General features: G+C 37.6%; 3 protein-coding genes across 5 annotated transcripts; all 3 read left to right on the top strand.

The window, feature by feature from the left end:
* The first annotated feature begins 2,611 nt into the window (after positions 1–2,611).
* paox1 (polyamine oxidase (exo-N4-amino) 1) lies at positions 2,612–6,519 on the top strand. 3 transcript variants are annotated; one of them, XM_079466654.1, is made up of 8 exons: positions 2,612–2,848; positions 3,016–3,226; positions 4,008–4,434; positions 4,525–4,784; positions 4,951–5,200; positions 5,347–5,459; positions 5,564–5,721; positions 5,914–6,519. In XM_079466654.1, exons 2-8 carry the CDS (start codon positions 3,076–3,078, stop codon positions 6,067–6,069), a joined length of 1,515 nt encoding a protein of 504 aa, XP_079322780.1. In that variant the 5' UTR covers positions 2,612–2,848; positions 3,016–3,075; the 3' UTR covers positions 6,070–6,519. The 3 variants fall into 3 exon arrangements, with proteins under 3 accessions (XP_079322780.1, XP_079322781.1, XP_079322782.1); XM_079466655.1 differs by having other exon boundaries at positions 2,614–2,841; XM_079466656.1 differs by lacking the exon at positions 2,612–2,848 and having other exon boundaries at positions 2,855–3,226.
* Positions 6,520–6,557: 38 nt separating this feature from the next.
* Positions 6,558–7,616, top strand: mrpl55 (mitochondrial ribosomal protein L55). The gene is made up of 3 exons (XM_079466658.1): positions 6,558–6,734; positions 7,044–7,245; positions 7,361–7,616. The coding sequence occupies exons 1-3, from the start codon at positions 6,697–6,699 to the stop codon at positions 7,511–7,513; spliced, it is 393 nt and encodes a 130-aa protein (XP_079322784.1). The 5' UTR covers positions 6,558–6,696; the 3' UTR covers positions 7,514–7,616.
* Positions 7,617–7,884: 268 nt separating this feature from the next.
* On the top strand, positions 7,885–13,922 carry slc5a9 (solute carrier family 5 member 9). Its single transcript, XM_079466649.1, has 13 exons — positions 7,885–8,052; positions 8,229–8,300; positions 8,796–8,900; positions 9,052–9,216; positions 9,462–9,567; positions 9,714–9,794; positions 9,878–10,083; positions 10,237–10,372; positions 11,341–11,448; positions 11,686–11,836; positions 12,273–12,441; positions 12,736–12,951; positions 13,079–13,922. Exons 1-13 carry the CDS (start codon positions 7,924–7,926, stop codon positions 13,412–13,414), a joined length of 1,980 nt encoding a protein of 659 aa, XP_079322775.1. The 5' UTR covers positions 7,885–7,923; the 3' UTR covers positions 13,415–13,922.
* The last annotated feature ends 28 nt before the right edge of the window (positions 13,923–13,950 follow it).

Below are 13,950 nucleotides of genomic sequence, written 5' to 3' on the forward strand. Positions count from 1 at the left end.
TTTAAATCAGTGTGTAAGTGATGGACCGATAACTGATCATTTTACATGTTCGGGATAAATGGCTGTTTGATGTACATTTGCAATGTACCACCGATGATGCGATGTACTAAAATAATGTTAACCATTTCTGCATAACAACTGCACAACTGCTGGTGTGTGAGACATTAAAGAGGACACATTAAAGGTGCCTTCATCCAACAATGAAACCCTTTTGTGCACCACATAGGGAAGAATATCATACAAGTTTGTAATAATATAAGGTGAGTTCATGATGCCACATTAGTGATATATGAATTTTAATGATAGTATAATTATGACATGAAAAATGTGGCTGGCTGTTATCACTGTCTCTCTGTGAGAAGCAAGAGCTTTAAATTGGCAGGCATCTCAGATTTCCTTTTGATTCGCCTGCCCTGCTAGACAAGAGCACCGAGGCATAATAACTACATGAGTGAACACATAATCATGGCTTTTCTTTCTGCCATGCAGCCATTAGCTTTACAAAATCAACTATGCCAGTTGGGTGATTCTGAGACAAGCAGATGACATGACTGTTTTTTTCTCCAGTCCCATCGTGCCAGGAGAAGCCGTTGGAGAGCTCACCAGCAGCCACACAAAAAGCTCTGTGAGGTGAAAAACAAATGTGGTATTGTTAGTGGAACTTTGTCCTGTTGTGTTGGGAGAAAGTTGCACCCACACAGAACTCTACAGCTTCGGTCAGCTTAGGCCCTGTAGAGACTAACTTTGAACTTCTACATTGACTGATGCAATAAGGGGCCTGCAAGATCATGATAAAAAGAAAATAATATAAAAAAGTGTAAAAACAGTGAGCTGTAAATTCATTACAAAGTGTCGATTTGAGCAAACATATTTGAGAGAACACAAGGGTTGTCTTATCTGGCAACAAACATAGGAGCCAGTGCACTATTGCCCCTGGACACTCCTGTCCTGACAAGATACTTCATTACACAGTGAAAAATGGCACCATGGGAAAAAGTAGCGATACCCTCGGAAATCCAGCGTTCCCCTAATCCTACAATATCCTCTCCAGTCTTTAGTCATCATCTAAAGATATATGATCACATTGATGTTTCCAAAACACTAACAAAGCCATAGAATATTTATAACAGATTCAAACAGTTAAACAGCATGTGCATGTGTCCGAAATCTTTTGAAAAATGTCTCTGCCTTGTAACTTTTCAAGGGTGCGTTTTAGCCACAATGATAAACATCTATCAAAATGATGAGTACATGCAGTCACTGCCTGTGCAAACAGAGAGGCACAGACGGCGTTACTTTCTCTGAAAGCAGCAAAAGATGCCTGTGGGTTTAGTTCTAAAGACCCGAGGCTTTCCCTTTCACCTGCTCTCTGCTGGATCTAATCTGTTCGACCCTGCTTTGAGACAAAACGCAGATTGGTGAACAATAAGCCAGCAAACAAAGATGCAGAGCGATGATAAATTACACCGATGATGAATTAATGTCACAATAAGGTCATTGATTCTTCCGAGCCATGGGCTGAACAAAAGGTCGACTCAGATTGTGACAAAAGTGAATGGGTTGGTTATCCACTGGCTAGATTCTGGGTGTTGAAAAGCTTCAGATTTGTGGCCAAGCAAAAAGTGCTGGTGAAGACACTGATAAAAATGAGCATATTGTTGTTGCTTGCTATGGTTTGTTCTATTTTGAGATAAAAGCTTAAGGGCAAGACATTTCGTCACTGTGAGAACACGCATTACATCTCTACAGCAACACAAAGGTTGTATGGTCAATAAGGTTGTATTTGTTAACACTATAGCTGCACTAGACTGTAAAACTTTACTGTAATTTCGCAGGAGGTTTGCCAGTAATTTACTGTAGATTTAATGGCAGTCTCTTCTTGCTCATTTTGAATCTCAAAAGTGATTGAAGTAATTGAAAACAGTACTAATTGGAAAGTATATTAAGTAGTAATATGGTAATAGAAAATAAATCTACAGTAAGTTACTGGCAAACATACAGCAAAGTTTTATGTAGCAATGAGACATTTGGTTTTTCCGCATTTAATAATGTGTGTTAATGTAAATGCAAATACATTTGTTCACGTAAGTCTTTTGTGCACTTTTCTTAAAAGTGTTTTACTTGTAAAAATGTATTCGTAAGTGGTGAAATTAATATAAACTAAGATGAATAAATGAAGCATTATTCATCGTTTCATGTAAGCTAATGCACTTGCTAACAGTAACAAATACTACCTTATTGTAAAGTGTTGTATAATACACACGAAAGCTGTTTAAGGAAATAGGTCAATCATTTGGTCAAAAAACGTATTCTTGTTCAAATACTGTAAACTTTAACATTGTCCTAAATCATTTGGGTAACACAGTATAGTTTATTTTTCGATCATGTTATGCCATAATGAAATGTTGCAGCAGACTTTTTTCATGGGCTGATATTTTGCTCAATAGGCAAACACATTATTTCATCCTGTAATAATTCTCGTAGGTGTCAGTTTGTGTGGGTTATTTTCATTGTTTTAATCGATGACCTGTGTTAAAACTTTTGAGTTCATTCACACATGGGCTCTCTGTTTCATTAGGATACTCTCCAAGACTAGGAGGTTTTCTGCCCCCCGGTGGACATAAGCGGTGCAAGCAACCCCCACCATTGTTTTCGTTTTGTCGCAGGACCAGCGTTATAATGCACCTTTATGAACTCTTTTAGCTATTCAGACATTGGCTCAGAAGAAATCACGCTTCGGACCTATTAGCGGCGGACATGAAAAGCTGAAATTCTGCAATTGCGAAATCTTGAATGTTAAACAGGAAGTGGATTTCAGGAGCGACGGGGAGCATAGCTTTGGTACTAAGTGAGCACAAATTTACTTTCACCAACTTGGTTTATTTTCAAGCTATTGACTACAAAGTCAAATGAACTTAACCAGGACTATAACGCTGAATGAAAGGGTCTATTGTTTCCAAGTTTTTTTTGTATTTCTTGATGGAATTCTGTCTGACAATTTTTTTATATCATTAGGCCTATAGCGAACGCTATTTTTGGGAAGTTTGCGGTGAATAGGATAACTTTCCCAAAGGAATGACACAAAGAAGTCCATCTATTGTTGTGGTTGGTGCTGGTGTCGCAGGACTCGCCGCAGCCAAGAAGTTGAAAGAATACGGGTTCGATGACGTCACTATACTGGAAGCCTCCGCGAAGGTCGGAGGAAGAGTAGCTACTGCAACAATAGGTGATGTTTTCATGACATTATGTTGCATTGATATAATACACTAGATAATATTCCCCTCATAACGACCAGATAAAAACATGATTTAAGACGTGTTAAATAAATAAACAAATAGTTTTTGTTAGATTTTATAGTTTTTAGATTATAATAAATATTATAAAATAGGCGTTACATAAATGTTAAAGGGGAAGTTCACCAAAAATTAGAATTATGTCATAATTTACTCACTCTCAGATTGTTCCAAACCTAAACACAAAGGAAGATATTTGGAAGAATGTCGGTAACGAAACAGATCTCATCCATTTATTTGCCACCTACTGTGGCATTAAATAATGGATGAGATCTGTTTGGTTACTCACATTCTTCCAAGTATCTTTCTTTGTGTTCAGCAGAACAAAGATGGTGGTAAGTTGATACTGGTTATGAGTAAAGGATGACAGAATTTAATTTTTTGAGTAAACAATCCCTTTAAGTTAAAAATATATTATATTTTAATGCAATGTTCAGTATACATTTGATAAATTGTTCTTTTAAATAGAAAAAAATATGATGTGTGGTTAGATTTATACATTTACCTTTTATAATAAATACAGAAACAATCTGTTGGTTAGGGTGACACAAAACTTGAGTTTCACTTCCATTAAATAGTTCAAAATACATTTGGTCCTGTCAGCACTCAGCAGGTTGTGTCGTGTGATCTTAACTGAACTGAAAGTCATTCACTAGTTGTTATGTTGTTCTGTAGATATGTCTAACAATGCATTTCTTTTCTTTAATGTCAAAGGGAGTGCATGTGTTGATACTGGTGCGCAGTACATCCATGGGGCAACAGACAAAAACCCAGTCTACTGTCTTTTGAAAAAGTCTGGCCTTTTAAGCCAGGTCCCTGAGGCTGGATCAGAAATATTTTACAATAACAAGGGAAAGAAAGTAGATGCAGATGTGGCCACACGCATGTATGAAGCAGGAGAGGGTATACTCCGATACCGTGGCATCAGCACAGGAAAGAGTTTGGGTGAGCACTTTGCAGACAAAACCAAAGGTGTGATTGACAGCTTGGAAGATAATGACAGGAAGATAAGAATGCAGAGTGTTTTTGCTTTGGTTGGGAAGGACATGCTCATTGACATTGGAGCGTCAGACCTCCATAGCGTCTCTCTTGACTCCTGGCAGTATTACATTGACATGGGGGACAGCCTTAATATCCCAGGGTATGAGAAAAATAATTAAATCTAAAACCCACTTTTTAAAAAATGATCGATTGTTGGTATTTTGTTGTAATTGCTGTTTGTATATATTAGGTTAATGTTTCGACTCGTGGACATGCTCTTGGAGGACTTTCCTAAGGAACGTCTGCTATTGAAAAGGGAAGTAAGTAAGATCAAATGGGACGGGTCCTTCTCTGCAGGAAAGGATGTGCGAACCCCTCCTTCTGATGAATCTCTCTCTGCAAGCACGGAGGCCGTTTCTGAAGGAAATGTCCACCACTATCCTGTTTGTGTTGTTTGTGAGAATGGAGAAGAGATTCTAGCTGATCATGTAATAGTCACTGTTTCACTAGGTATGTGTTTTTATTAGAATTGAGTATTTTGAGTACAGAAATTATGGTTTTGTCTAATATTTTAATCTAAAGAGTTTGACATTGTCCGTTTTTGGTCATTTACTTAAAATGTGTAGTTTTACTACATGAACATAAATAAATCTGTGAGCTCTGTTTTATTTTCCAGGCTATCTCAAGGCACAAGCATCGGACCTCTTCAGCCCTAGTCTCCCTGCTGAGAAAATGGAGGTCATCAACAAGTTGTGCTTTGGCAATATTGCCAAGATCTTCCTAGAGTACGAGCAAGCCTTCTGGGAGGATGGTGTTGGTACTTTCAGTCTCATTTATGAGGACGACTCACCCACCTCAGTGTCAACCAATAAAACTCAGTGGCTGAAAAACATTCAGTTCTTTTCTGTCTTGAGGCCAAAAGAAAAGTTCGTATTGTACAGTAATTATCCAGATACATTAAACATAAGCTTGATACGTTTATTTACAAACACAAATTCCAGATGATAACCCCAAGAACTAAGGGTTTGTCTGGGTTTTATTAAGCTTAATTATAATTCTGAGTGTTTTCTAGGTTTGGCAATATCTTGATTGGTTGGTGTCCAGGAGACATAGCTGACCAGATTGAAACAATGACGGAAGATGAACTCGCGTCCGCTATCACAGAACATCTCAGAATGTTTTTGGGTATGGAATCCTCTAGCAGAAAATATCATTTTTATTTACAAGTCATTTCTGTTAAAGTCAATAAGAAGAATCATGTAGTTTTTCCATTCTTTGAACTTACAAAGGGAAATCAGACATTCCACTGCCAAAGTCTGTACTTTCCACTAAGTGGCGCAGCAACAGATTCATAAAGGGCACCTACACGTACCTTCCTGTTGGTGTAGACGGACAAATTATGGACACGCTGGCACAGCCGCTAATGGGCAGCCACCGCCCTGATGAAGTAAGTAATATTTGTCTCACAGTTGGGTTGAATTATAGTGAAACACTTCTCACATGCTGCCACAATTGGAAAGATGGTCTGTGCTGTATTCATATAAAGAAATGTAACTTGGGATATTTCATTGCCATGGATCATTTGATTGGCCATTAAGAAGAACTGGAGTGAAATCTTACTGCATATTGTATATTTCAGAATCTTCAGGTCATGTTTGCAGGGGAAGCGACGATGAAGACTCTGTATGGCACAGTGCATGGAGCTCTGCTGTCTGGACACAGAGAAGCAGACAGATTGGCAAAACATTACAAAAAGGACCCACCTCCCACTGCTTCATTAGATGAACAAGTTTAGACAATTAACAGATTTTACTCACCCAAACATTTCAGAACATTCTTTATAACAGAGGTTGTGCAATGCAAACCCTGTTTTATAATGGATTGTTTTTACGTTTTTGTATTTTATGTTTCATCTGGTTGTTTAAATTGTTTAACGTGGTTAATATATGCCCCCTAGTGGTTATTTGTGGTTGAGACGAGTTTAGTAAAGATTTAGGAAAAATCAAGTGAATTGTCTATTTGTTGAATTGTTTATATGGTATCTGATGCCTATGATCTGTATATGGTTCCTAAGCAGAATTTATCTCTTTATTTTTTTTATATTACTTCTTGCGGAAATCTACCCATTAAGGAAATGAAATGGAAAATAACAGCTTGTAAGAATCAGTTTTTATTGAAAATGTGTTATATGTATCATTATCAGCACATAAATAAAATTCAAATATAGCTGTCATTTATTATTATTAAATACAGGAACTATCGAAATATAGCAAATGTTTCCATACGGAACGTTTATGTTGGAACACCTTCGTTGGATTGTTGATGGTGACCTTCGTTCGGGAACATGAATTGTGCTGTTATTTCAGCACATTAATGAAAATATTTTTTGATAGCCGTTTTGGTCGTTGCATATGTTGTGATAATGGCTTTAATTTACCAACCTTGCAAGAGCTTCTTTAGGTAAGTTACGTATGCCGACTGCGAAAGCGGTTTGCTTAAGGACTTTTATGTGAGAAAACGGCCACGTTTTAATGCATTGTAATTTTAAATAAATTACTTTGACACGAGGCTGTCTATTTAAAATACTTGTTTAAAGTAATATTTTAACATATCATTTCATAGCATTAATAGCATAATTCTTTTGAACGATCCCATGAGACCGACTCTTATTGACTCTGCAGCACGTTATCACCATCAGCGCTTATAAACGTTTATGGTCCCCGTTTGTGCTTATTGACATTCATATGGTTCCCGTTTTTGTTCTCACAGATGTCTTCAGAGAGTTGTCACCTTAAGGTGCTTGCAAGAAACATCCGCGTTTCACAGCTCAGCTGCTCAGTCAAACTCCAACAGGACATGCTTGGTTCGCTTCGGCAGGCAGAAGTATGAGAGGCTGTATCCAGTTCTGCTGGTGAGACCTGACGGGTCCACCATCAACATCAGATATAAAGAGCCCAGAAGAATAAAAATGGTTAGAAGAGTACATACTACTAGAACCGTTCTTTAAAGCAATAGTTATTATTTCTTGATCCTCAAATTGTTGTGGTGTACGTTTTGGGTGAATTGTTTGAGATTTCTTTTGCCAGATGCCAGTGGATTTTAACACCCTCTCCGAGGAGGAGAGGAAAGCCAGGCTGAAGAAAAGAGAGCCAAAGAGGGGTCCAGTCAAACAGAAACTGGAGGTGTTTGAGGATGATTTCAAAGTGGATGATTACAGCAAATTCTGGAAGAAGAAATGAATGGACTCAAAATGTGCTTCATTCAGAGTGTTTATATTGTCTCGTGTACACAATTACAAATTTGTTTTATAAGTCACCTTGCCATTAAAAACGTTGAAATGTTTACAGTCCTGTCTTTTTATTCATTCAGAATTTATATATGGATTTCAATGTTTTAATCAGGTGGCCTATTTGTGAAGAAATGCGGTGCAGGATGTGCTTTCACATTCATAGACAGGCCATCCTAAGATATAAACGGTTATCTTTGAAAATCTTATAGCTCACAACATCCTCACATAGCAACATTTTGGCAAAGCTTGCATTGTGTACCTATAATGCATTCTCAGCATTCTTTATAACAGACTGATTAATCATTAATGAAGTCAACACCTGATTCAAAGTTCACACTTTTCCCTAAGGCATTGTAGAAAATGACCGCTTCGCCAGAGCTTGTAACGGGCACCCCGAAGCCCGAGGTGCCAAGGAAGTTTGCTTTGGAGGCAGCTGATATTGTTGTAGTTGTGATCTACTTTGTGTTTGTGTTGGTAGTTGGAATATGGGTAAGTGAAAATCTGCAGTCTCTCAGGAAATATTTACATTGATGCTGAACAGTTCTGTGATGAAAACCACCTGTGCTTGTTACATGAGTATATTCAGTTTTTTGACATTTTAAAGTTTGTTTTACTAATTTGATAGATTTTTATGCTTGATGCTGAGGTAGATCTTGTGTGTTAAGTCCTCAGTCAGAGCCAACCGTGGGACAGTGGGTGGATATTTCTTGGCAGGACGATCCATGACATGGTGGCCAGTGAGTTTCTTTTCAAAACCATGTTTGCTTTGTTCAAGTTAAACTTCAGGACCAGACAAAATGAAGATAAAAAGAATGTCATGTTTACACGGATTTTCAGAGCTCTTATTGGCATTAGGAAGGAGGAAGTAATTTACAGACTCCAAAAATGATTTCCTGCAAACATAGTGTGTCCTTTTAAAGTCTCTCTTTTGTCCTTATTCATGTCATTGCAATCATGAGATGCATTGTCCAAATAACAATACATTAAGTTGCAATTGTAGGAAAGGAAACCCAGTGTTCATAATGCATTGCTATAATTTTAGAGGATTATTATTGCTATAAAAATTCTTCTTCACATTTGTGTCTACAAGTCTATTTTTCCAGTTGTCTGGGCCCCTCGGCTTGAAGCCTTTGGTAGTCAATGGCACTGAAAAGCTGGCCCCTAGATTAGTAATTGTCTGGGTTTAGTTTAAAAAGGATTTTCTCAGTACATATTGTACTTTGTTTCCAAAGATTGGTGCCTCACTGATGTCTAGTAACGTAGGCAGCGGCCTGTTCATCGGATTAGCAGGAACAGGAGCGGCAGGAGGAATTGCAGTGGGTGGATTCGAATGGAATGTACGTCAGACACATTTTTCCTCATCCAACAAGTTTTCAGTGTTGTGTCAGTAGTGGCTGATTTCACTTGCGTGATCTTAGATGTCTGTTAAACTAATGAAATGTACATGTTGAAACTTGTGTGTGAGTAATGGAGTTTGATGCTTACTAGGCAGCGTGGGTCCTCATTGCCTTAGGCTGGATCTTTGTGCCTGTGTATATTTCTGCTGGAGTCGTCACTATGCCAGAGTATCTGAGAAAGAGGTTCGGGGGTCAGCGCATCAGAATCTACATAAGTGTGCTGTCTCTCGTTCTCTATATTTTCACCAAGATATCAGTAAGGTTCCTTGTTAATTATAACCAATAAAGAAACAAATACATATAGACAATAATAATAAAGAATTTTATAAATAAATGTGTATTTTACTTCTACTACTCGATACACTCTTACAGAATCTTGGCATAATTTAATGCAACATCACAATGGACTATACAGAAATTAACAGTACATTTCTGTTTTTTAATGTAAAATACTGTAGGTTTAATGAAGTTGATTATAACTATTGGATGTGTTATTTCCAGACAGATATTTTTTCAGGGGCTTTATTCATCCAAGTATCACTGGGATGGGACCTGTACCTCTCTACTGTAGTGCTTCTAGCTGTCACTGCACTATATACTATAGCTGGTAATAAATGACAGGCACTTCCTATAAACATGTTACAAATTGGTGTCCCGTAGCATTTTGTAAAGCTATTCCTAAAGTGCTGACACTGGATATTTTTTGTACCTTATATACTTGTGTTGAATGCTTTGATTCCTGTTTTCATGCAGGCGGTCTGACAGCAGTAATCTACACTGATGCCTTACAAACTGTAATCATGGTAGTAGGATCTTTTGTCCTCATGTTTATAGGTATAGATCTTTTGTTTTTGACGTTAAATGTAAATCATGCCTTACTAAGTTAACTGCATTAAAGAAGATTTTTTCCCTGGCAGCATTTGACAAAGTGGGGTGGTACGAGGGTTTGCTGGATCAGTACGAGAAAGCAATACCTGCTATCACAGTTCCTAACACCACTTGTCATCTACCTCGTGCCGATGCCTTTCATATCTTCAGAGATCCGTTGACAGGAGACCTTCCTTGGCCGGGCCTGATCTTTGGGCTCACAGTTCTGTCCACGTGGGTGTGGTGCACAGACCAGGTGATAAAAGACATCTAGTGCTTTGTCTTTTTCTATTTAGGTTTGAAGTATGCAAGCATTGCCTAAAGCAGAGAGTTTAAATAACCAAAATATTTAAATAGGCACAAATATGTATACTAACTGCAAATTTATATATTTCTTTCCCATATGAAGGTGATAGTACAAAGGTCCCTGTCGGCCAAAAACTTGTCCCATGCCAAAGGTGGTTCGGTACTGGGTGGATACCTCAAGGTTCTCCCTATGTTCTTCATTGTTATGCCAGGAATGATCAGTAGAGCGCTCTACCCAGGTCAGAGTTATTATAGTTGTCAGTTTTATTTATATTTAAAATAAGCTTGTGTTGTTGTTCATTTTAGTTTCATTTTTAGCTGTTTTTGTATGTACTTTTAAATGTTGCTATACGGTCAATTTATTTTAGTGCCTCAATTTAAACTTATTTCAGCTAAGGCAGCATTTCTGTTTTTTCAGATGTTTTCCAATAATATTTAGGCTTATATTTGATTTGATTTAAAGTAGCAGAAATATTTTTTCTGTTTCAATAAACAATAATAACCTTGACCCATGTACACTTAATCATCAGAGTAAACACTTCTAAATGGAAAATGATTCTTCGCAGCAATATCAGAAGAACAACACTCCTAAAAACAAAATTGATAAATAATGCCATAGAAGAACAATTTATATTACGGTTCCAAAAATAATCTTTAAAATTCGTTAAAGAAATAATCATTAAAAGATAAGATTTTAAGCACCTTTATTTTTAAGAGTGTATATGAGGTTAGAGGAATTGCAGGACCAACAAAGAAATTGACACAGAAACAAAGCATGAGTCCGCAAAATCAGCATGTACATGTTGAAGCATGGATAAACGTGCTCGTGTTAGGGCTGTGCTATATTGCTTGTGTTCTCAGGGTTTAGAGGTTAATTATACTTTTGTGTGAGATGTGTGTGTGTATGGTGCCGGCCAATAAAGCTTATATCAACAATGAAGATGACTTCTTTTGAAAAGCAGTTGTCAAGTAAAGCTAATTATATGGATGTGTCTAGTTTTGTTTTAAATCGTACTTAATTCAGTGACTTTATTAAGTGAAGGAGGAAAGCATTGTAGACTTTGAAAATCATGATTTTAAGTGAATTAAACATATTATCGGAATTAACAGTTCAATTGACTTGGATCAGTTGCTGAATTGATCAAATGTAATGTTTATGAATTCTCTCATTTTGTGGTAAACATTGTGGTGATGGTGTATTTTGTAGACGAGGTAGGATGTGTGGATCCCAAAGAGTGCTTAAGGATCTGTGGGGCCAGTGTGGGCTGTTCCAACATTGCATACCCAAAGTTAGTCATGGAACTTATGCCAGTAGGTACGACAACCTTGTGTGTCATCATCATAATAATTATTTCCAATATATTTTAATGATTATTTAAATTATGTATTCAATGTCTCCAAGATGAATAATATATGAGTATACGAATTAAGTAGGCAAATAACGCAAGCTCACAAAATGTATGAAGTTAGTAAATATATTGACTGCTATATAAGATGATTTTCACCTTGATATCGCTGACTCATTGTGCCCTTTACTCTAACTTTGTTCTAGGTTTGAGAGGCCTGATGATCGCTGTAATAATGGCAGCACTCATGTCCTCTCTCACCTCTATATTTAACAGTAGCAGCACGCTCTTCACTATGGACATATGGCAGCGTATCCGGCCCCGGGCCTCAGAGGGAGAGCTCATGGTGGTGGGCAGGTGAGAATCCGTAAAACATCAATCTGTATCAAAAGTGTATCTTACTACTTTATTACTCAAAATGTAAGAATACTTAAAATTACTTAAAATGCTTAAAATTAAAATTTAATTACTTAAAATGACTTTGTTTATTTTCTCTACGTTATATAACTTTTTGAAAGGACTGTTTCAACAAGAATCCCTTCATACTGTTCAACCACATACATAGCTTGTTTTTCTTTGTGATGAAGGCAAATGCTTGACTCAACTCTTACAAATCAAAGAGGAAATATGTTAGATATTCAAACTGTAAGTGAGTGTGAAGTCAAGATTAACTCGAAGCAGTTCTCCTGTTTCATAATATACCCTTGTTTACCGAATACCTTACTGGTTAATTGATTCCAGGATATAAGGACTGTTTGCTGTCTTACTGGCTGACATTTGTTTACATCTACAGGGTGTTTATTTTATTGCTAGTGGCCTTGAGCATTGTGTGGATTCCAATCATTCAAACAGCCAACAGCGGACAGCTGTTTGACTACATACAGACCATCACTAGCTGTCTGGCACCTCCCATTACTGCAGTGTTCATTATGGCCATATTCTGGGGACGGATCAATGAACAGGTATGACATAATTTGCTACTGAATTGAAGTGATAGTTCACCCAAAAATGAAAATTCAGTCCTGTATAACTTTCCATTTTTCTGCAATTACAAAAGAAGATATTTTAAAGAATGTTGGTAGCCAAACGAAGGCGGTACCCATTGACTTGCACTGGTTTTGTGTCCAGTGAAGTGAGTGGGTGATGCCATTGTTCAGAAAATGATGACAAGAATTGCTCAAATAACTTGGATGGGTGTTCATGCATGACTTTTACTTTATTTTTGAGTTTGTTACCTTGTCTGTTAAAATGCACAGGGGGCATTCTGGGGTCTGATGATTGGACTAATGGGGGGGACGGTGAGAATGGTGATGGAATTTGTGTATAGCACCCCGTCATGTGGAGAACAAGACCTGCGTCCTGCCCTGCTAAAAGATGTGCACTATCTGTATTTTGCCCTTATCCTGCTCGCACTGACAGCTCTGGTCATCACTGCTATTAGCCTTTGCACTGCTCCTATTCCCAAACAACAGGTAACTATTTTATAGGTCTAGAAACAGCAAAGAATATGCAAAAAAATATTTACATGCACAAGACACATTAAACGTTCAGCTTATTTAACTTATAGGCTAATAACAGTATACAACTCTATATCTCCAGCTTGTTCGTCTGACCTGGTGGACAAGACACAGCAAGGAGGAACGTGTTGAGCTGGAAGACCCGTGGGCCAGAGGGTCCAATCCAGCAAGCTCTGAGCCTAGCACTACAGGGTCAGGAGGGATGGATAGATCCACACCTGTGTGGTGGAAGCGTGCTGGAATGTGGCTCTGTGGTATCTCCCATGTAGCAAAACCAGAGATGAGTGAGGAGGAGCAGAAGGCTCTAGAAAAGAAACTCACCAATATTGAGGAACACCACACTTGGAAGAATGTCTCCAATATCAATGCCATCATTTTACTCACTATCAATGTCTTTTTTTGGGGGTACTTTGCTTGAATATGCAATAAACTATTAATGACAGCTTACTGTACAGTATTAAAAAACACATTTGCAAGAATGTCTCCAATACAGTGGTTTCATTTTATATTATATGCAGGGCTGTAAATAGGGAGGGATAAAGTGTGTTAATGTATCTTAAATGATCTCGGTTTTAATGTAAACTTTGTCTGATAATGATGTCATATTTCTGCGAATGGAACACCCATATTTAGAGAAGACAATATTATAACCTCCCACACAAGCACGTAACCAAAGAACAAAACACAAACGATAACACTTGCTAGCCCAAATATATGTGTTGTTTGCAGTGATGTTACTTATTAGTTTCAACACGCTTTGAGAAGAACATCTTGTCCAGAACATTCAGATAGCCAGAACACTCTCTACAAAAAAATTAACCTGAGGACAAATGTATTGTTAAGGGTTCCAGCCCTGCATATACGCAAGTCAGACTTTTGTGTTTGGTGAATCATTCAGTCATTGCATTAAACATTCTTTTGAGGTCTTTTAAGCTGTATTTGGTGTACGTATAG

This window comes from Barbatula barbatula (assembly GCF_947034865.1).
Source record: "Barbatula barbatula genome assembly, chromosome: 11".
NCBI lineage: Eukaryota > Metazoa > Chordata > Actinopteri > Cypriniformes > Nemacheilidae > Barbatula > Barbatula barbatula.